Here is a 22,205-nt window from a genome sequence, read left to right as displayed (position 1 = left end):
ATTCTTGTGTTTACTGGTGTTTCTGTTATTTTCAATAAAACATTTTTCAAAAGTTTAGAACACATTGCACTTTTTAATAGTATGATTAATTTTTAATACTTTTTGAATGATTCTAACTGTCAGATGCATTCACAAATTTTCTATGTCTTTTGACACTTATGACAGCCAGTCAGCCTGGGGCCTTGACTTATTTGACTGTCAAAGCAATTTTTAAGGCTGGAGCTGCTATATTTCACTTTTCTGCCAATCACAAGCCAGCTCAGGGGAGCATGATACCGCTCCAGGTAAGAGTAGGTAGAAGAGTAGCAAGTAGCAAGTAGCTCACCAGTCACTTGGGCAAACTACGTGTACCTCCCCGGGAAATGAATCTGGCACACAACCATCGAGGATATTCTGCAGAGATAAAACAATAAAAACATGGACTAAAGCAAAAGAAGCATTACTGATGCAAACTAAAGACCTAGTAGTCTAAAATCTTTCATGAAAGTCATGTGTGTGTGATTAAATTGGATTGTAAGCAAATACATTTAAAGAAAAGCAACCTGATCTAGTGCTTGGGATTGCTCCAGAAGATAAGGTACAAAAGTAAGTTGGAAGTTTGCTGAGCAAAAACTTTTTCTGTTTATTGTGAATTCATTTCAACTGAGTTTGCACCTGTCTGTTATAAAATAGCACTTAATTCTGCACAATCCAGAACTGAATTGCATAATCAGTTAAACTCTACTTGTGTCAGCTGCAGCCTGTTTGCCACTGTAGTAGTTAAATGAATTAAACTGAGATGCAGAAAAGAAGATGACATCATTCAAAGGATTAAGTTGAATTCGTAAATTGACATGTGGCTTCTTCTCAATGGATTTATTGTCCCTTTTGAGAATAGACCTTCTGGAAATCAAACAGAGACTTATGTTTACTTGTCCCTTGGTCCTCATTGTGAAAATAAGTCTGGAATGTGATTTGACTTTGCCAAATGCAAGAAGTGTAGATTTTCACATTATGCAACAATGTAAAATTGGAATCAGTTAATAACCCTTTTCCGTCTTTTCCATTGACTTTTGAAAATAAAATATAAAATGGCTTGCAGATTCATTTTGCACTAATTATGTAGAATAATTCCACTTACAATGATGTTTTGAAAAATTAAAGCACGATAAAACTAAAATGGTTTATAGCTATGAACTTTTGCATAAATCAAAATAGTACAAAGGGCATTGATTAAACAGTAAGATTGTTGAGAGATTACTTTAGCTTTTTTCAATGGCATTTCCTTCTTGATGACTTTGTTCCATCGACCCTACATTCACCAATGGAATTGTTTTTTTTTATCTTCTATTGGGCCCAGCAAGCTTTTTGCCTTTGAGTTCAGGCTTGACATTTAACTTTTTACCTTGCAGATAGAGATGGTCCTGAATAACTAGGTTAGAATTTCAGGCCTTTAACAGAAACTCAGGTTGCAGTTTCAGGTTGGAGTAATTTTACTGAAAATTGTTCTTGAATTTTGATCCTAACCACTTCCTGTTGGTGTTGGTAAATACTTCCTGTTTACCAACACATATTGACCAGTTCGTTTATTTGATGGCCCATGGCATCTAGAAATGTTTTAAATTTGTCTCGCTCACCGCCCTGCTGCTTTGCATTCTTACAAACACAAATAACAACCATCACATTGAAGAAATATGCCTCACCTAGTCAAGAGTGGAAATTTAGTGGGACAGAACATGGGTTATAGAGCTGGAAATACATATTAAACATTTCAGTTGACTTTTTGATACCATCTCAGCCATGTCAGCAGTCGTACTGTGCTCCAGGGACAGGAGTACAAATATGAAATTGCGAATGTTGGAAGTATTCCACAGGTCAGGCTGAAAGGAGAGAGAGAATGTAGAGAGATAGGGAATTAAAAGTTTCAGAGGGGATATTTCACCTCCAATAAGCTACTAAATTTAAAAGGTCTTTGAAAAATAACTCATTGTTCTACACAGATGTTGCCTGATCTGTAAAGTACTTCCAGCACTTTCTGGTCTATTCCAGATTTTCATCCTCTACTATTTTGATTTTGGACTTCAGTGCAGATTTTATGTAAATGTAACTGAGGTGCCATCTTTATATGGGAGGTTAAGCCTGCCGACTCTTCCAAGTGAATGTAAAAGTTCCCATGCAGTTATATGAAGAATGGCAGGAGAATATTTTATTTCACCAAAACAAAGTTGCTGTCAGATCACTGGCAGGTGGTAAGGGTGGGCTCCCTCACGTCCACCCCTCTGCCTCTCAACACAGGGGCCCCACAGGACCGTGTTCTGAGTCCCTTCCTTTACTCCCTGTACACCCATAACTGTACACCCACAGCTCTAAGTTGGTAATTAAATTTCCCCGACAATACTACATTGACTGGCCTAATCTCAAACAATAACGAGGTGGCCTTCAGGGAAGAAGTCATCTCTCTGACACAGTGGTGTCAAGAAAACAATCTCTCCCTCAAAAACAAAAACAAAAACAAAGGAGCTGGTTGTGGATTACAGGAGGAATGGAGACAGGCTTACCCCTATTGACATCAATGGATCTGGGGTTGAGAGGGTGAACAGCTTTAAGCTCCTTAGCATCTATATCACCGAGGATCTCACATGGTCTGTACATACCAACTGTGTGGTGAGAAAGGCACAACAGCGTCTCTTTCACCTCAGACAGTTGAGGAAGTTTGGTCTGGGCCCCCAGATCCTAAGAACCTTTGACAGGGGGACAATTGAGAGCATCCTGACTGGCTGCATTACTGCCTGTTATGGGAACTGTACCTCCCTTAATCACAGGACTGTAGAGAGTGGTGTGGACAGCCCAGCACATCTGCAGTTGTGAACTTCCCATGATTCAGGACATTTACAAAGACAGGTGTGAAAAAAGGACCTGAAGGATCATTGGGGACCCAAGTCAATCCAACCACGGTCTGTTCCAGCTGCTACCATCCAGGAAACGGTACCACAGCATAAAAGCCAGGACCAACAGGCTGTGGGACAGCGTCTTCCACCAGGCCATCAGACTGATTAACTCACACTGATTTGAGTGTATTGCTGTTACATTGACTGTTCAATTTATTATAAATTACTATGATTGCACATTTAGACGGCAATGTATCGTAAAGATTTTACTCATGTATGTGAAGGATCTAAGAAATAGTCAATTCAATTCAAAGCTTCTTACTGATAGTAAGCTTATTGATTTAATAGATAATTGTGAGATCTTGCTGACTGGAAGTTGGTGTTGGTTTCAGAAGTACCTCATTGAAAATAAATAACCAGGGAATGCCACAAGAATGTGCAAGATTTCTTTATAGACTGAGAAAAGCTTGCATTCATTGCCATTTTCTTTGCTACACTTCTTTTTCTAAGAGAAAATGACCTGTAACTAAAATCACAACTTACCTTGGTGTTTGAAAGTGCGAGTTTTCCCTCTATGCTCTCTGGCCTTACATCAAGAGATCTCTGTTCATGAGGAATGGCAGACTATACATAACTGGATGCTACTTCTGTAATCTTCTCTCATGCTTGCAGGCCCTACAGAGTATGTGAACTACTTATGTAGAACATCCACAAAATCTATCAGGCCACCTTATGGGGACTACGTCTCCTCAGATCCTACCCCTTGGAGTCTGGTGCTAGAAAGCGGCTTCAAGTGGGTTAACTTCAAAGAAAAAAATGGGTTGTTCACTAAGAACCTCCTTTATATTTCCACGTGCTCAACACTATCCTAGCAATTCACAAACAGCTGAACACAACATTCCCCCCCTCCACCACCATACTCCCAGTTAATCCTTGAAATCCCAATAACATACTGATGAAGTAAGTGGAGGAAAAGCCATTGGCCGTGTTAAATGTGTAAGTTCTCTTCCATTGCATATGTTGCCTTGGGCCTTATCTGCACTAGAATTTTATAGCAGTGAGCACTTGAGAGAAACTATTGTTAGCTGCCAAGGCACATATGCTTAAATGTTTTTCCAGGCAAGTAAACTTGTCGAGAAATTGTCTTCCATTCTTCCCTCTGTTTATTCCGTTTTCCATTTCTTTTCATACTGAAGTGGTGTTGCTCTTGCGGCATGTTCTCGTTGTATGCTGTGAGTTAGTTGCAGAGGCAGACGCTAATAAACATTTGGAGAATTAATTAATTTAATGAAGTATTTGACTTAAATGAAAAATTTAAGTTCATGAACCTCTAAACTAACTGGACTTATCCAACTATCCAGTTTACAGTCTCATTTGATCATGTGATCAGCGGCTGTCCAACAGGTAATCTATTTGACCTGAGCTGTCATGAGAACCACCTCCGATTTAGATGATAGACCAAGGAGCAAGATTCAGCCATTAGGCCCATCAGGTCTTCTTCACCATGCCATCATGTCTGATTTATTATCTCTCTCAACCCCATTCTTCTGCCTTCTCTCCATAACCTTTGATGCCCCGACTAATCAAGAACCGAAAAAACTCTGCTCTAATATACACAATGACTCGGCCTCCATAGCCGTCTGTGGCAATGAATTCCATAGATTCACTGCCCTCTAGCTGAAGAAATTCCCCCTCATCTCTGTTTTAAATAAAAATCCCTCTATTCTGAGGCTGTACCCTCTTGTCCTAGACTCCCCCACAATGGGAAACATCCTCTCCACATCCACTCTATCTAGGCCTTTCAATATTTCATAGGTTTCATATAGGTGATCCCAACATTCTTCTAAGCTGCAGCAAATACAGGTCCGGAGCCATCAAATGGTGCTCAAACACTGAAACTTTCCTTCCTGGAATCATTGCTGTAAACCTCCTCTGAACCCTCTCCATTGCTAGCACATCTTTTCTTAGACGAGGGGCCCAAAACTGCTCACAATACTCGAAATGCCATCTGACCAGTGCCATATAAAGCCTCAGCATCACACCCTTGCTCTCCTACTCTAGTCCTCTCGAAATAATTGCTGACATTGCATTTGACTTACTTATCACTGACTCAAACTGCAAGTTAACCTTTCGGGAATCCTGCACAAGGACTCCCAAGTCTCGTTGCACCTCTGAATTTTGTATTTTCTCCCCATTTAGAAAATAGTCTACACCTTTACTCTTTTTACTAAAGTGCATGACTATACGCTTCCCAACACTATATTCCCTCTGTCGCTTCCTTCCTATTCTCCCAACCTGTGTCAAGTCCTTCTGCAGACTCCCTGCTCCTCCATCTATCTTTGTATCGTCCACAACCTTGTCCACAAAGCCATCAATTCCAATATCCAAATCGTTGATATGTAATATGAAAGGAAGTGGTCCCAACACCAACCCCTGCGAAACACTGTTGATCACCAGCAGCCAAACAGAATAAGCCCTTGTTATTCTGACTCTTTGCCTCCTTCCAGTCAGCCAATCTTCTACCCCTACTAGTAGCACAGACTTTTATCGTGTTTAACAACATCATGAGTGGCACCTTGTCAGAGGCCTTCTGAAAATCCAAGTAAACAACATCCACTGAACTTCCTTTGTCTATCCTAACAACACACACAAAATGCTGGTGAAACACAGCAGGCCAGGCAGCATCTATAACGGGAAGCACCGTCGACGTTTCGGGCCGACACCCTTAGTCAGGACCTTTGTCTATCCTGCTTGTTTTTTCTTCAAAGTATTACAACAGATTTGGCAAGCAAGATTTCCCCTTAAAGTCTTGCTGACTTTGTCCTATTTTATCATGTGCCTTCTAGTTCCCCAAAACTTGAGCCTCAATAATAGACTTCAAAATCTTCACAACTACTGAAGTCAGGCTAACTGGCCTGTAACTTCCTATCCTCTACCTCCCTCACTTCTTAAAGAGTGGAGTGACTTTTGAACTTTTCTAGTCACGTAGAACCATTCCACAATCTAGTGATTCATGAAAGATCATTTCTAATGCCTCTGAAGTTTCTTCAGCTACTTTTTTTCGGAACATTGGGGTGTAGTCTGTCTGGTCCAGGTGATTTATCTACTTTCAGACCTTTCAGCTTTCCAAGCACCTTCTCCTTAGTCGTAGCAACTACACTCACTTCTGCCTCCTGACACTCTTGAATTTCAGGCGCACTACTAGCATCTTCCACCGCAAAGTCTAACACAAAATACTTATTAAGTTTGTCCACCATTTCATTTTAAACATAGAAAACCTACGGCACAATACAGGCCCTTCCGCCCACAAATTTGTGCCGAACATGTCCCTACCTTAGAAATTACTAGGGTTACCCTTAACCCTCTATTTTTCTAAGCTCCATGTACCTATCCAGGAGTCTCTTAAAAGACCCTATCATATCCGCCTCAACCACCATTGCCGGCAGCCCATTCCACACACTCACCATTCTCTGTGTAAAAAAACTTACCCCTGGCATCTCCTCTGTACCTATTTCCAAGCACCTTAAAACTGTGCCCTCTTGTGGCAGCCATTTCAGCCCTGGGAAAAAGCCTCTGACTATCCACACGATCAATGACTCTTATCATCTTGTACACCTCTATCAGGTCACCTCTCATCCTCCATCACTACAAGGAGAAAAGACCGAATTCACTCAACCTGTCTTCATAAGGCACACTCCCCAATCCAGGCAACATCCTTGTAAATCTCCTCCGCACCCTTTCTGTGGTTTCCAGTTAAGGTATTGGAGTCCCCCTGACTGGGTGAACCAGTTTTCAAGTGCCATGTTAGTGCTGGGTGAGTGTCCTTTTGAATCTGCTGATAAATTCCAGTGTTGGAGGCTTGTCCTTTGTCAGTTACCTCTCATCTGGCCCTGTAGGGTGGAGGGAAGCCCTCTTCCCAGAAATGATAACACAAGCATGCTGGGTGGATCTAAACCTTGGCAAGTGTGTTCTAAACATCCAGCCTACTTCCTTATCAACACACACAAAATGTTGGAGAAACTCAGCAGGTCAGACAGCAGCTATGGAAATGAATAGATAGTCCGCATTTTGGGCTGAAACTCTTCTGCAGGACTAATTGGCCCATAAACGCAAAGCACACTGCAGATGCTGTGGTCATTAATTCCTTTCTTCTGCCTCCCTCCCTATTTCTCTGACTTTCCCCATGATAAAAGTCCAGGACAGTTGTGTTTTCCTCCTAATCAGTTTGAAAAGAAACATTTTTCTCCTCTGCATACTGGAAAGAAATAGCTGATTATGGTCATGGGCCTATGTAACTTCAGAGCTGCTCGCTTGTGAAAAGGTGCTTGTATGCAGAGTGTCAAGAAGAGGATTGTTTTGACTTGTGGGCCAAGTGTATTAATCTGCATAGTCCCCTTTAATTCAGCATTTCTCAGTGCAATATTATCATAGGATATTTCAGCTTTACTTCTGGTTCGGAGCCCTGCTTCCCCTGACCGAGTCTGCTTTGCACACATCAAGAGACAGAACAGCTGAGCCTAACCGATTTGGACTGCAGCATCAGCCACTATGTTTCTCAGTCCCTTCCCCCCACCCCACCAAACTGGCCATAAAAGCAGTCAGCCGGTTATTTCTGGATGCATTGGCAAGGAGTGGGATCGATGTTAACTGTAGAATGATAAGAGAATATAATTAACAAAGCCATCAACGTTGCTGAGTGGTGGAAATGACATTTCTAATCAGCAAGAGTGGCATAGATTTCGAAGCCATTGAAACATATGGAGCCATGCTCATTTTCAAAAGTGACACATGGTCCAATAGGTCACTATTTTATAGAAAAGTGAGAAGCGACTGACATTTGGAAGGTCTGTAATTAATCCATCTGACATGGCATTAATGGGATATAAAATAGATTTTGCAGTAATAATAAAACGACTTGTCTCATTCTATCTCAGGCCCCAGAGGTCAGAGGGGAAAAATGGACCACCACGCCTCTGCGGCTCTGTATAACGGATAGATACATACATCAAATGGACATTCTGTGTCAGGGCAGAAAAGTGCACTATAGTGCCTGAGTGTTCTCCACCCATCACGCAGCCCAGAAGCAGGTTTCAGACAATCACGTCCATTCTGACTGTCAACTACTTACCTGTACTCAGCGTATTTACCAGCACCTGGTCCATGACCAGTGGTGCCCACTCTGCAATAGGGGTGAATACAGATTCCTGCTCCAGGGGCTGCTCTTGTAGGGGAGTTTGAGCCTGCAAAGTGACCTAAGAGAGGAGTGACATTTATTAATTGCTCTCGGCCAACCCCTGAGGTAAGCACTTTCCTCATTCCCTCAGCTTATTAAAGTATTTTCAGAAAGCTGAGTAGGGAACCCACAGTCAGGGCATGCATGAGAGTGGTTAGAGCTTCAGGGCTTAACGTGGATGTAATTTTCTTGGAAATTATGCAATTGGGAATAGCCCCTGCCAGCTAATGGGATGTAGTGGGGATCTGGAAGATTCTCCTTCAATTTTCAGCCTGAAGAACACCATGGAATAGAGAGCTCAATCCCAAATTCAAATTCCATTTGCCAAAATGAAACACCAAATATCAGACATCCTTCATTCATAACTTAAAGCATTCTTGTTTAGCAGTTACTAATATTAAATGTTGAATTGTGTTACTCCATGCTGATGAATAATGTCTGCATATTTTCTTTTTGTTTAGATTGTAAGTGTCGGAAAACACGTCAGAGGCTACCATTACATCCTAGCGAACTTGGTGAGCACTGGATTATTATCTACCTATTCAGTAGCAGGGTCTTCTAGCTTCATCTTAAAAGTTCAGTCTCAACAAAGTTTGGTTTATGATTTCCTCCTTTTGGATGTCCTGCTGGAGTAGTTGAAGGGAGATTGCCAAAGAGCTAAAGCTGTGGTTTTGACATGGCCCAACTATAAATAGGTATTTGGCATTACATTGTAGAAAACAGTGAGGAAAGAAGAAATAGATATAATAGAAAAATACAGGATGCAGAAGGACATTGTGGCAATGTTTTATATATATATAAAGTTCCCTGAAAAATGTAAGGCTTCATGAAAAAATTCACATATAAAACAAATACCTTATTAGCATTTTAAGTATATAATGGAAATATAGTGATTAATAGAGTATCAATCCAAGAAACAGACTGATAATCCAAAATTTGAGTTCAGGTACCACCAAAACAACTGGTAAATTTAAATTCAATTAAATTGGATCAATTTCAGAATGTTAAAAAGATCTATTTACAGGAATGGTCAGCATGAAACTACTGGATTGACATTTTAAAAAAAACAGCCTGATTCCATAATGTCCTGGAGGGAAAGCAGCCTACTGTACTGTTCACATCTGACTCCAGAGCTACAGCAATAATCCAGCCTGTACCCTGAAATGTCTCAAAGGGACACCAAGTTCTAAGGTCAATGAACACTTGCATTGACAAGGCAAATATCTAATGAATAAATTTTTAAAAAGCAGTACCAGAATAAACAGGTATTAATAAGCTTTTATTAGTCGCTGATGGAGTTATATTTATAGAGTTAGCTAAGAATGCCCAATTAGAGAAAGACTTTTTGTGCCAAAAAGAATGACCATTCCACACATTAACACCAGAGTATGTAAGAAGCAATTCAAAATACTTGCCCCTTTTTCTCTAGAGTAATAAAGTCATGATGAGATAAACACTTTTAAAATTGCATGGGTTAGATAAATTCACTTTGAAAACATAGTTGCTTCACATATTTGAATAGAAAAACGAAGAGGGAGGGAGAACCACATTTGGATCACCTCTTGCTGTTCTGAAGCAACTACCATGATTCAGTACATGTTTTCCTGACAGCTCACTGTCTTTAATTAGTTAATGTTTTCTTCCTTCACGGCAATCAAACAAGGTCATACTCCTTTCCGTAATTACCACATTTCAATGCTGGTCAGTTGGTGCCAGCAACATCTTTCACCAGAATCTGTTCTCCGGCAGGTGAAGCAAGGTCTGTGTCACACCACACCTGCAGTTCTTGGGCCATGTGCAAGGTCCCCATTTTTCATGCTTACTCTTACTTGGCCAGCTTAGGTCAAGGATGAATTTAATCTTGCAATGGCTCCACATACTAAAGAGATCATGTATTCAGGCTTGTCCTGTACCCCTGTCGAACTGCTTTCGTTTGGGACCTTTGCACACTGACAACCAATGCACTCAACACACAAAGGATGGGAGAAGAGAATACTGTATCGATTGACAGATTGAATCCAAAGGCTCTCTGCATTATTTTTGTGGGCAAAACTGAAACATCTGATTGTTCTTGCCTTACATAATGAAGAAGAATTAATGTTAAGGATCTGAAAATACTCCTACAAAAGGCTGGACGAAGCCAGGTCTGAATGAGAGTTTATTGATAATGGTCAACTGGCCAACGTCATCTGCTTGTCTCCCATGTGGTTCTTGTAGCCACAGTAATCTCCTATACTCGGGCAAATCTAGATGAGCTGGAGACTCTGCTTTTGTGGCTGGATCAGATCACAAGCAGCAAAACAGATCTCAGATAGCAAGCCTTAAAGCCCCCCCCCCCCAGCCACCTCAACGCCTTTGAACAGATCATGCTGTGGTAGTTTTGTCTACCCTTACTTTGAAAAAGTAAGAAATAGTATATTTAATTAACATAATTAACTAATACAGTCATAGAGTCATGGAATTGTAAAGAAGTACAGCACAAAAACAGGGCCTTTGGCCTATCTAGACCATGCCAAAAACATTTAAACTACCTACTCCCGTCGACCTGCACTGGGACTTTCATATCCCTACCATCTATGTACCTGTCAAACTTCTCTTAAACGTTGAAATCGAGCTTGCGTGGACAACTTGTGCTGGCAGCTGATTCCACACTCTCACGATGCTCTGAGTGCAGAAGATTCTCCTCGTGTTCCCCTTAAGCTATGATCTCTTGTTGTAGTCCCCACATAATCTCAGTGTTTAAAAGCCTGATTGCATTTACCCTATCTAGAACCTCTCATAAATGCGTTTACCTCTATCACATTTCCTCTCAATCTTTTATATTCTAAGGAATAAAATGCTAACCTATTCAATCTTTCCCTATAACTCGGGTCCTCCAGACCTGGCAACATCCTTGTAAATTTTCTCTGTACTCTTTCAACCTTGTTTACATCTTTCCTGTAGGTAGGTGACCAAAGCTGCACCGAATACTCCAAATTACATCTCACCAATATCTTATACAACTTCAACATAACATCCAATCTCCTGTACTCAGTTCATTGATTTATGAAAGCCAAGTGCTTTCTTTATGACCCTATCTATCTGTGACACCACTTTCAATGGATTATGGACCTGTATACCCAGATCATTCTGTTCTACCACATTCCTCAGGGCCCGACCATTCACTGCATAAGACCCACCCTAGCTGGTCCTACTGAAGTGCAAAACCTCGAAATTGTCTGTATTAAATTCCATTAGTCATTTTTCAGCCCATTTTTCCAGCTGATGCAGATCCCTCTACAAGCCATGATAGCCTTCCTCACTGTCCACTGCACCCCCAATCTCAGAGTCTTCTGCAAATTTGCTGATCCAGTTAACCATATTATCATCCAAATGACAAATAACAACGGACCCAGCACCGCTCCCTGCAGCACGCCGCTAGTCACAGGCCTCCAGTCAGAGAGGCAACTACTACCTCTCTCTGGCTTCTGCCGCAAAGATTCAGAGGTTCAAATTATGCATGTACAATACAACTCTGATATTCGTCTTCTGCAGATAGTCATGAAATACTGAAAAACCAGGGGATTTGTTGAAAGAAAAGACATTAATCCCCCCCCACATGAAAAAGAAACAAAACTCTCAAGCCCAAAACCCCCCATCCCCACCCTCGCAGAATAAAACACTGACAATAGCATCAAATCCCCCAACCCTCCTGGCAGAAAAAATACAGCAACAATAACTTCAAATCCCCAATTCCCTCCCCCACAGCAAAATAACAGTGAGGATAACATCAAATCCATGACTTCCTCACTTGCAGAAAAGAAGAGTGACAATAGCATCAAAACCCCCAACTCCCCCCATACACAAGAACTAATCCACCCACTATCAGCCACAACAAGGAAAAAAACACCAAAAAACTAAAGGAGACCAATATAAAATACAGTCCAATAATCACATATATCTCAGAATATTGAAAACATCTTCGAGGAGAGCAGCCACATGAACTCTGTCCTTCCATGAAAAGTGAAGCCACGCTGGGTCCGAATGCTCCCATTCCAGCTTCTGACCATCATTGCCCTGGTAGCGATCACTGGGACTGGTCACTGAACCCCGATCTGCATTTGCCTCAATGCTTCCATCTCCCTCGATGCTTCAAAATGGAGTCTATCATGACCCCATGCCCCACTTCTGATCTTTTCCACAAGTCAGCTTGTGTTCTCGACCCTCTTTGGGACCCTAATCCATTGCCTAATCCAAGCCAATGTTGAAACCAATTTACTACCTCATCTTGAATGCTGGGCAACAGGACCTTTATGACCAGCCTCCTCTGCGGGACCTTACCAAAAATGCTTTGCTGAAGTCCATATGGACAACATCCACTGCCTTGCCTTCATCCACTTTCATGGTAACTTCCTTGAAAAACTCTCTAGGTTTAGTTAGATATGACCTACCACACACACAGTCACATTGACTATCCTTAATCAGTCCATGTCTATCCAAATATATACAGTCCTTGACAGTAACTTCCAATAACTTTCCCAAAACTGATGTCAAACTCACTGGCCTATAACTTCCTGGTGTATACGTAGAGTCTTTTAATATTTATACAACCTTCAATATTGAATTAGAAGGTTAATATTAATTAAAATAAATTAAGTTAAACTTAAATGCTTACAATTCATGTTCATGACATCTACCTCATTCAAGTAAATGGAGCAACTCCAGCTGGCCTATACTGTAGCTGAGCGGCCAGAAGAGAAATTTATCCATCTCCTCAGCCCAGCATGATTAAGCTTCATTCCAGAACTTGGGGTTGAGTGTTATGACAATCTGGAAAAGGATGTTGCTACTGATTCTCCTCCAAATTGCCAGCAAGGGATACATACGTTTCAGCCATTTATTCCAGCAAAACCGAGGAAATCTTAGAATACTCCATTAGTTAAAGTGGGCAGATGAGTAAGAGCATTTTGCATAATGGTTCCTATTATAATTGCAGGGATTCAAGGATATCCCATTGGATAGATTCATGCATGGAGGAGCAAATGTAACAGGATTCCAAATCGTGGATTACAGTAGACCGGTTGTTACTAAATTCATGCAACGCTGGAAGAAGCTGGATCAGAGGGAGTTTCCTGGAACAGACAACGCTCAACTGAAGGTACAATTATAACCTTTTGAAAAGCAGCAATGACTCAAAATATCTGTGGGTTAGCATTTACCATGTTGATATTCTACTGATATGGTAACCATTGTCCTGTATCTTTAAATGATTTAAAGCCTCCAGGTGGCATACAGGGAACGTCATTGGCATATATTGTTGGCCATATAATTCCCAGGCAAAATTGTTTTCTAAATTTTACTCAGACATTTGAATCTCAGGACCTTTATTGAACTAAAGTTAAAATAGAATTGTGAAGTAATACACCTATTCTCTGTCATGCACTTTTCATAGTTTGTGAAACTTATGACACCTTGAAAAATGGTATGAAGAAGCAATTCTGTAGTTTTCTTTTCAATCAGCAAATTTCTGTTCAATCAGTCCTCAATGAGTAGCAGTGATGATCCTGTATTGACCAATTGTTCCCGCTTAAGACTTCTTTCCCCAAATTGCTGTACTATTGACCAAATAGAATTACTGTTTTCAGTTGTTGCTAGCAATGGTCTTGAGTCAATAGTAGGAAAGGGAGCATAGAGTATTCAAAGGTGAGAATATCTGTAGCAGAGTGATTGACTTGCAGTCTGAAGCTAATGTACTAATGACATTACAGTAGTATCAGAGCAGAATTAATTAATGTAGATTGGAAAAATATATCAAAAGGAAAGATAGTAGATAAGCAGGTATCTTATGGGACTCAGCAAAGATGTATTCCAGTGTGGAGAAAAATAATCCAGGACGTTAAGGATAGGATCAAATTGAAGGTAAGCATATAATGTAGTGAAGATCGGTTGTAGGGTTGAGTACTGGGAAAAATTTCAAAACTTGCAAAGGGTAGTTAATGATAAAACATGAGGGTAGACTACCAAATAATGTAAAAGGGGAAAGAGCTTCTTCAAGCATGTAAGAAGGAAGCGAGAAGCTGAAGTAAACATTGGTCCCTGAGAAGATGTGCTAGGAAAATAGAGAAACAATAATGGTTCTAAATAATTATTTAGGATCACCTTAGATAGTTGCAGCACCGCGACTTGGGGAAGGGGTGGAAGTGCTGGACAAACTAACAGGGTAAAAGCAGAGAAACAGAGAACCCCATCCTGATACCACTGTCATTGTTGACATTAGGGGTAATTTGCAGTAACCAATGAACTTACCATAAGCTCGTTTTTGGGATGTAGGAGGAAACTGAGTCACCTGGGGCAAAATCATGGACTGTCAGGAGAATGTGCAAGCTCCTCATAAATGGTCTGGAGATCAGGATTGAACCTGGATCTGTGAGGTTATTGTACCACCATGTTACTCTATATGATTCAAGTCAAGTCAAGTTACTTGTATTGTCATTTTGACCATAACTGCTGGTATAGTACACAGTAAAAATGAGACAACGTTTTTTCAAGACCATGATGAACGTGACACCGTACAAAAACTAGACTGAACTACGTAAAAAAACAACATAGAAAAAAAAAGCTACACTAGACTACAGACCTACCCAGGACTGCATAAAGTGCACAAAACAGTTCAGGCATTACAATAAATAATAAACAAGACAATAGGGCAGTAAGGTGTCAGTCCAGGCTCTGGGTATTGAGGAGTCTGATAGCTTGGGGGAAGAAACTGTTACATAATCTGGCCATGAGAGCCCGAATGCTTCGGAGCCTTTTCCCAGATGGCAGGAGGGAGAAGAGATTGTATGAAGGATGCATGGGGTCCTTCATAATGCCGTTTGCTTTGCAGATGCAGCGTGTAGTGTAAATGTCCGTAATGGCAAGAAGAGAGACCCTGATGATCTTCTCAGCTGACCTCACTATCCGCTGCGGGGTCTTGCGATCTGAGATGGTGCAATTTCCGAACCAGGCAGTGATGCATCTGCTCAGGACGCTCTCAATACAACCGCTGTAGAATGTGATGAGGATGGGGGGTGGGAGATGGACTTTCCTGAGCCTTCACAGAAAGTAGAGATACTGCTGGGCTTTCTTTGCTGTGGAGCTGGTGTTGAGGGACCAGGTGAGATTCTCCACCAGGTGAACACCAAGAAGTTTGGTGCTCTTTACGATCTCCACCGAGGAGCCGTCGATGTTCAGCAGGGAGTGGTCGCTCCGTGCCCTCCTGAAGTCAACAATCATCTCCTTTGTTCACATTCAGAGACAGGTTGTTGGCTCTGCACCAGTCCGTTAGCCGCTGCACCTCCTCTCTGTAAGCTGACTCGCCATTCTTGCTGATGAGACCCAACACGGTTCTGTCATCGGCAAACTTGATGATGTGGTTCGAGCTGAGTGATACTCTATCTATATTAATGATTTGGATGAAGGGACCATTGTTGTGGTCAAATTTGCTGATAATATAGCGATGGATGAGCTAGCAGGCTGTGAGAATGATGTAAAAAAGCCTGTAAAGGTAAAAAAGAGTGGACAAGAAGTCGTCATAAAAATGTGAAATTATCCATTTTGAAAAGGAGAAAGAAAAAGTGATTAATCATTTAGATGAAGCTATTCTATAAATCAAAGTGGTACAATAGGAACTTGCAAACAAAAAGTGAGTTTGCAGATGCAGCAAGGCTAATGGAATGTTGGCCTTACTGCAAGGGAGATGGCGGGAAGTTCTGACACAGGGTGCTGGTGAACATCATGTACCATTTTGAAGTCCAAATTTACGTAAGGCCATACATGTATTGGAGACAGTGCTGAGAAGGCTGACTAGGATATGTCTGACATATGAAGGAAGGTTGAATGGTTAGGCTAATACTTTTGGAAGATCAAAAGTTGATGCTGTATAGAAAAATCTGAAGCATTCACAGGCTAGGGGCCTCAGGGAGATAGCTATAAATAGGAAGGACATTTTCAACATAAGCGGTACTCCAATTAGGAAAGGGGTGAGGAAGAATTTCTTCTCGGAGTTTTATGACTTCTTGGAAATCTCTACCCCAGATAGGAGTGGAGGTGGATCCGTTACAGAGATTGACAAACACTTGTGCTACGAAAGAGTCGAGGCTTATGGCAATAGAATGGGAAAATGGTGCTTTGGCCACAGATTATTAAATTATAGTGCAGGCTGGAGGAGAGTTCACTGCAGAGTATGGGGGTGATAGGCTACGGGGGGTCAATGGAGCAAATAGGTCAGGATGTGACGACACCGGCTCTTGCTTGGGTTCAGTTGGGTCATGCAGGCAGACAAGCATAAATATTACTAAGTTTTTTTCTCATTTTGTATTTATGCTGTTTGTTGTCTTTTCCATCATTGTTGTTTGCAGTTTTTCACTGAGACTGTGTGTATTTGTTTTTCCTGAAAGTGCCCACAAGAAAATAAATTTCAGGGTAATATATGGTAACGGACATGTACTTAGATAATAAATTTATTTTGAATTTTCAAACAACCAAAGCACTAAAGCAATGTTCCAGTCATGGGTTTAAGTCCCACCGCAGCAGCTGAGAATTTAATAATAATGATAATAATAAATACTTTATCGATTCCGAGTGGTAAATTCTTTCATTACAGCACCAACATTTAAAAACACACTTAGCAGTGTGCAGACTTAACTAATAATAAAGTACAGAATGATAATATACACAATAATAATGTTCCAATGTGCAAAATAATGAATCAGCGACTATCGTACAATGTTGTGTGTTCTGTCGCACAGAGATCAATTGTTGTATATGCATAATGCATTTGGTAGGAAAGATTTTCTGTGACGATTCTTGTGACAGTGGAGCTGAATGAGCTTGTTCGAAAGGGAGCTCCGCTGCTTATTCAGTCGGTCGTAGAGAGGATGTGCCTGATTGGTCCATAATAGATAACAGTTTGTTTAGTGATCTCCTCTCCACCACTAACTCAGAGGAGTCCAGGTTGTAGCCAAGGGTGGATCCAGCCTTTTTGATAAGTTTATTTAGTATTTTTTTATCACCAGCACTGATGCTGCTCCCCAACATAAAGCAGCAAAGAAGAGTACACTCGCTTCAACAGACTGGCAACATCCTGCTGCACACATTGAACGATTTCAGGTTCTTAAATGATTAATTAAATCAAGAACTTAGCAAATAGTTAAAGTCACTTACAGTAATTATGTAATAAATGGAATGTGTCAAAACCATTTGGTTCATTAATTTCCTTCGGGGAGGAAGTCTAATGTCCTCATCCGGTCCAGACTCGTAATGTGGTTGACTATTAAATGCCTCCTCAGTTGAGGAGCAATTAGTGGTAGACAAACTATAGAAAATTTTCCAGAGCCACTCTCATTCTAGGACCTATTTTTCAGAAGTGCAAAGTAACACCATTTGGTTGTCATTACACTTTCAAGTGCTTTACAACCGAAAAACCACTATTCAAGTGTGTTACTGTCGTTATATAGGAAAAATCCAATGTGACTATATGTAGAAGAGTACTGTAAGGGATAAAACACTTCAAGTAATTGATTTTCATTGTTGGCTGAGGGAAGTATGTTGACGTGGAGACTGCTAATAGTGGCAAGGGGGTTCTTTATGTCTGTTGAAACAAGCACTGAATCTAAGGTTTAACAGCAATGCCTGAAAGGTGATTTTGTAAGGTTCTGAAGGATGAATGCCATCAGCCCAACCAAGCAGACAATACAAAGAGACTTCCCAACTCATTAGCATTTAGTCGATCCAGATCCTTATCATGAAACTAATGAATTTAGTTACTCAAACCAGTAGTAATTTGTAAGAAGGAAAACTGCTCACAGAGCAACTTATTTAACTTATCAGTGGTGCAGAGGTTGCAAAAATAAAGCATTTGTCAGTGTTGGTTGCTAAATAATCAAAAAGAAAATGGAACAGTGCAGAAATTATTAGTTTTTAACAACCTGCAACCCAGTCTGTAAAACTCATGAACACATTAAAAATTAACTCAACATTTAAAAGGTTGTAGATATATATCAAGCTGCATTCTAATTGTGATATATATTTATCTCCTATAATTCTGCCTCATGTATTTCTATCATAAATCTTCCACAGTGTTTGCATGCATGAATGAGACTTCTCCGTGTTTTAAAGGGAAGTGGGGTTGATTGGCAATGATATTTGGACAAGGGAATGCACATGGTTCTGTGTTGTGCCTGATGTCTCAACTACCTTTGTTTCTCTTGCATGTTCCTATTTTTCATGTCTGTCAGTCCTGGACAAGGCCTGGAAAATATTTTATGACAGAATAATTTTATGACAGAAATGAAAAGGAAATTCCATAACACAGGATGATAGAGAAGCTTTTTGGGAAAGCATGAACAAGATCAGCTAGATGTAATTCTCGCCCAGTCTGTTCTGGAAATCTCTGCTCTATTTCTTCTCCCACCCTAGCTCTTTAATATTGCAAGGAATTGTTCTTAAATCCACAGTGTTAGTAACGTCTCTGCCTGACTGTGTTTGGCCCAAGGGGAGGGTAGGTTGAGAATTAGAAGGCTTAGGAATTGCTGGCATTTGCAATAAGGGAGACTATGAAATTTGCAGTTTATAATTGGGGGCAGATCTGAAATTGTGAGAGATGTACGAAATCAGGGGTCACTAAAGAGTGGGCAACTGTCTTGAGAATAGAGGTAAATGAGATGTATATCAGAAGAAGTGGAAGAAACATTTGAAAAGAAGAAATACAAAGGCTTATTGGGTGTATCTAGTAGATAAGAGTAACAGGGCTGGTTACACTGTTAACATACGAGTTTAGAGGAAATCTGGTCATGGTTTCTGCAAGGAGTTTGTGCATTCTCCCTGTGATCATGTGGATTTCCTCCAGGTGCTCTGGTTTTTTTCCAAATTCCAAAAGACTAAGGGGTTGGTAAGTGTGGGCATGCTACTGGAAACATGGCAGCACTGGACTTTCATTCTGCCTCCAGCACATCAGCAGACTGTGCTGGTTGTTGACACAAATGATGCATTTCACTGTTAGTCTTCACTTTAACAACACATACAAAATGCTGGAGGAGCTCAAAAGGTCTATGAAAGTGAATAAATAGTTGAGGTTTCAGGCCAAGATCCTTCTTCAGGACTGGAAAGAAAGGGTGAAGATGCCAAAGTAAAACCTTGGTGGGGGGGGAAGAGGAAGGAGGACCAGCTAGAAGGTGACTGGTGGAGCCAGGTGGGCGGGAAAGGTGGAGAAGGTGGAATCTGATAGGAAGGGAGAGTGGATCATAGGAGAAAGGGAAGATGGAGGGACACCAAGCGGAGGCTATAGACATGTGACGAGAAGAGGTAAGAGGCCAGAGTAGGCAATAGAAGCAAAGAGAAGGGGAGGGATTTTTTTTTACCAGAAGGAGAAATCTATGATCATGCCATCAAGTTGGAAGCTACCTAGACAGAATAGGAGACGTTCCTCTCCCCCACCCTGAGAGCGACCTCATCTTTGGCAAAAGAGGACACAGTGGACCAAAATGTCTCAATGGGAATGGGGATAGAAATTGAAATGTTTGTCCATCTGGAAATTCTGCTTTTGACAGATGGAGCGGAGGTGGCTTAACACCTTCTCCACTGCATCTTCAGTGAGCTGCCCTCAGTTACTGATGGAATCAAAGTTCTTTTGCCTCTGTGTTCCCATCTTACCTGTGGAAGGTTTTCCACCTTTTCTTGCCATAGTGTTGCTTCCTCATTCATGGAACACATTGCAGCTTTTAATATAAAGCCATGAGAAAAATAAATGGTAGATGCAATAACATCTTTCAAAGTCATGTGATGAGAACCATACCATCCAATGATTAAAATGTTTCATGAGCAAACTTCTAGAGCCACCTCTAACCAGTGTAGAAAGTCCAGGTAGATTATATGAGCAATATATGTTTAAAACTAGGAAAGGGAAAAGGTAGTGCATCTCTTAATTGGGTGATTATGCAATACAGATGATTCATATCCTATACTGATTTTAAAAGATGAGTTATCACAGGTGCAAGTACAGTTATTACATATGCATGAAAAGTGGATGCAACGTGGTGTTTAATTAAAATTGGGCCTGTGATCTCTCTGTGCCCGTAGAGAAAAGTATGTTCTATGTATATGTCTGTGCTGTGTCAGCATTTTACACCATTTGTGCTTGTACTGAGAGCCATGAGAGAGATCTTGAACTCCAGCAGACATTTATTGCAAAGTAATTATTCAGATACCAGTTTTGATAGGAACAGGGTTAATGCATTCATTCCAAAAAAGCCAAAAGGTATTTCAGATGATGAAAATCTCACTGGGACAATCGAGGTCTAGAGTCAGATAGCAATGCATAAAATTCAGAGATAGAATTGCGTTACTTACAGATTAGGAGTTTTTAATAAATGAAATTGTCGAGATCCCAATTGACAGTAAACTCTGATTTTCTTTATGCACAGAAACTACTTATTATCCACTTGCCCAGTCATGATTCACAGCAATCTTCATACATTGTAATACTCTGTTCCATCTTTCTTCCTGATTTAAAATCCTCTAGTAATTTGAGTTTAATATTTTGAGTTAACTACTTAATGCTTCCCCCCCACCCCCACCACCACCTCTTTGGAGTTTTTTAATAGTCAAGTGTCTTAAAGTTGAATGAGTCTATTTTCCAATAGTTATGGCAAATTCAATAGCCCATTTTAAGGGAGTATTAGAATAGTATTTGTTCATTGTAGGAAATACATCTGCAGTCAAATTCACCACAGCTGCTGTCAGCAGTGTACCAGTGGTTTCCAGATGTTCCAGTGTCTCCCCTCCCCTGACAGGACAGTTATATATTTCAGAAAACACTGGGCCAAAATTTCTTGTGACCTGATCCGAATGGTTCTGCATCAATTACTGACCTTCAGCAGTGATCCCTTCCGAATTTGGGTGGACAACTAATGAGCATGTTGCAAAAGCCCAGAAGCTTGATCCTTTTATTTGCTTTTGGTTGTTAATCTGGCTCCAAATCACTCCCATCAGAGTGACCACAAGCTCCTCAGATTTTGCTAAAATAAGTTCTTCTCTTTGAATAATATATTTCCTTGCACTTGAACGTTAATGCCTTGCCCTAGTCAGCATACTGGACTTCTCTGTTTGGATTCACCTGTTGTAAATCCCAATGTAAAGAGTATCTGCCTCGTAGATTGAGGTAAGTTGACTTGTCTTGTACATGAGATTCCAAGTTGCACTGTAAATTAAGACAAAGGAAAGCCTTTACCTACACCAATCCCTTTGTTTCTGAGATTCACCTGGAGTTCCCATTGTAAGTTTGCTGGTGAAACTCCCAAGTGATTTCTATGGCCCACTGTTTTTCACACCGGAAAAATAATCCGGATTTTACACAGCACCTTCCACATTACTCTCAGGATGTTCCAGTGCTTAGAGTCAATGAGCTACCATTAAAATGTGATCACAGTTGTGAAGTAGGTTTTACCCACTCAAATTCCTAGAAATGACAATTATGTTAACCACCAATTAACCGAGGTTGTGGTAATGTATCAGAAGCATCGAACCATTACTGCACCAAAATAAGTCAAACACAAGAGAATCTGCAGATGTTGGAAATACACATAAAAACATCTTGAGAAACTCAGCAAATCAGGAAGAACGATAGAAAGGAATAAATAATCAATTGTTTTGGGCCAAGACCCTTCATCAGGACTGGAAGGGAGTGGGAAAGACGCCAGAATAAGAGGATGCAAGGAGGGGGAACGGCAGATCTGTACTGGTAGGCACCTCTCAGTCTCCACCCAGCTAACAATTCATCACCAACAGTCTATTTAAACCCAGCTCTTATTAAAGTGATCGCTCATTGCTAAATCGTCTCCGCTGCTCTGCGCTTAGGTCAAGCCTCCTCTACGTTTCCTGACAGGACAGATGAATCATTGATTGACCTGGCAGAGTTTGGTCGCCTAAAGGAAGTATTCGGCTGACACAGGTACACGATCCGGAAACAGCAGAAAGCCATCGACCGTTTATTTGCTTACCACTGTCGATCAACTCTTCGTCTTGTTACAGCAACCCCATGCCAGTCAGCCTTCTCTCTAGGAGCCCTGGAACCTAGTGCCTGAATGCTT

At 40.8% G+C, this 22,205-nt stretch overlaps 1 protein-coding gene across 2 annotated transcripts in view; it reads left to right on the top strand.

Moving 5' to 3' along the window:
• Positions 1–22,205, top strand: part of LOC132390758 (glutamate receptor 4) — a 232,903-nt gene that overhangs the window by 92,228 nt on the left and 118,470 nt on the right. For both annotated transcript variants that reach the window (XM_059963307.1, XM_059963308.1), the window contains exons 5-6: positions 8,562–8,615; positions 13,076–13,237. In XM_059963307.1, the coding sequence (XP_059819290.1) occupies positions 8,562–8,615; positions 13,076–13,237 (216 nt within the window). The remainder of the gene's footprint in view (positions 1–8,561; positions 8,616–13,075; positions 13,238–22,205) is intronic.

This window comes from Hypanus sabinus, chromosome 3 (assembly GCF_030144855.1).
Source record: "Hypanus sabinus isolate sHypSab1 chromosome 3, sHypSab1.hap1, whole genome shotgun sequence".
Lineage (NCBI taxonomy): Eukaryota > Metazoa > Chordata > Chondrichthyes > Myliobatiformes > Dasyatidae > Hypanus > Hypanus sabinus.
Note: the sequence above shows the minus strand (reverse complement) of the source record. Positions and strands in the feature narration are given on the sequence as shown.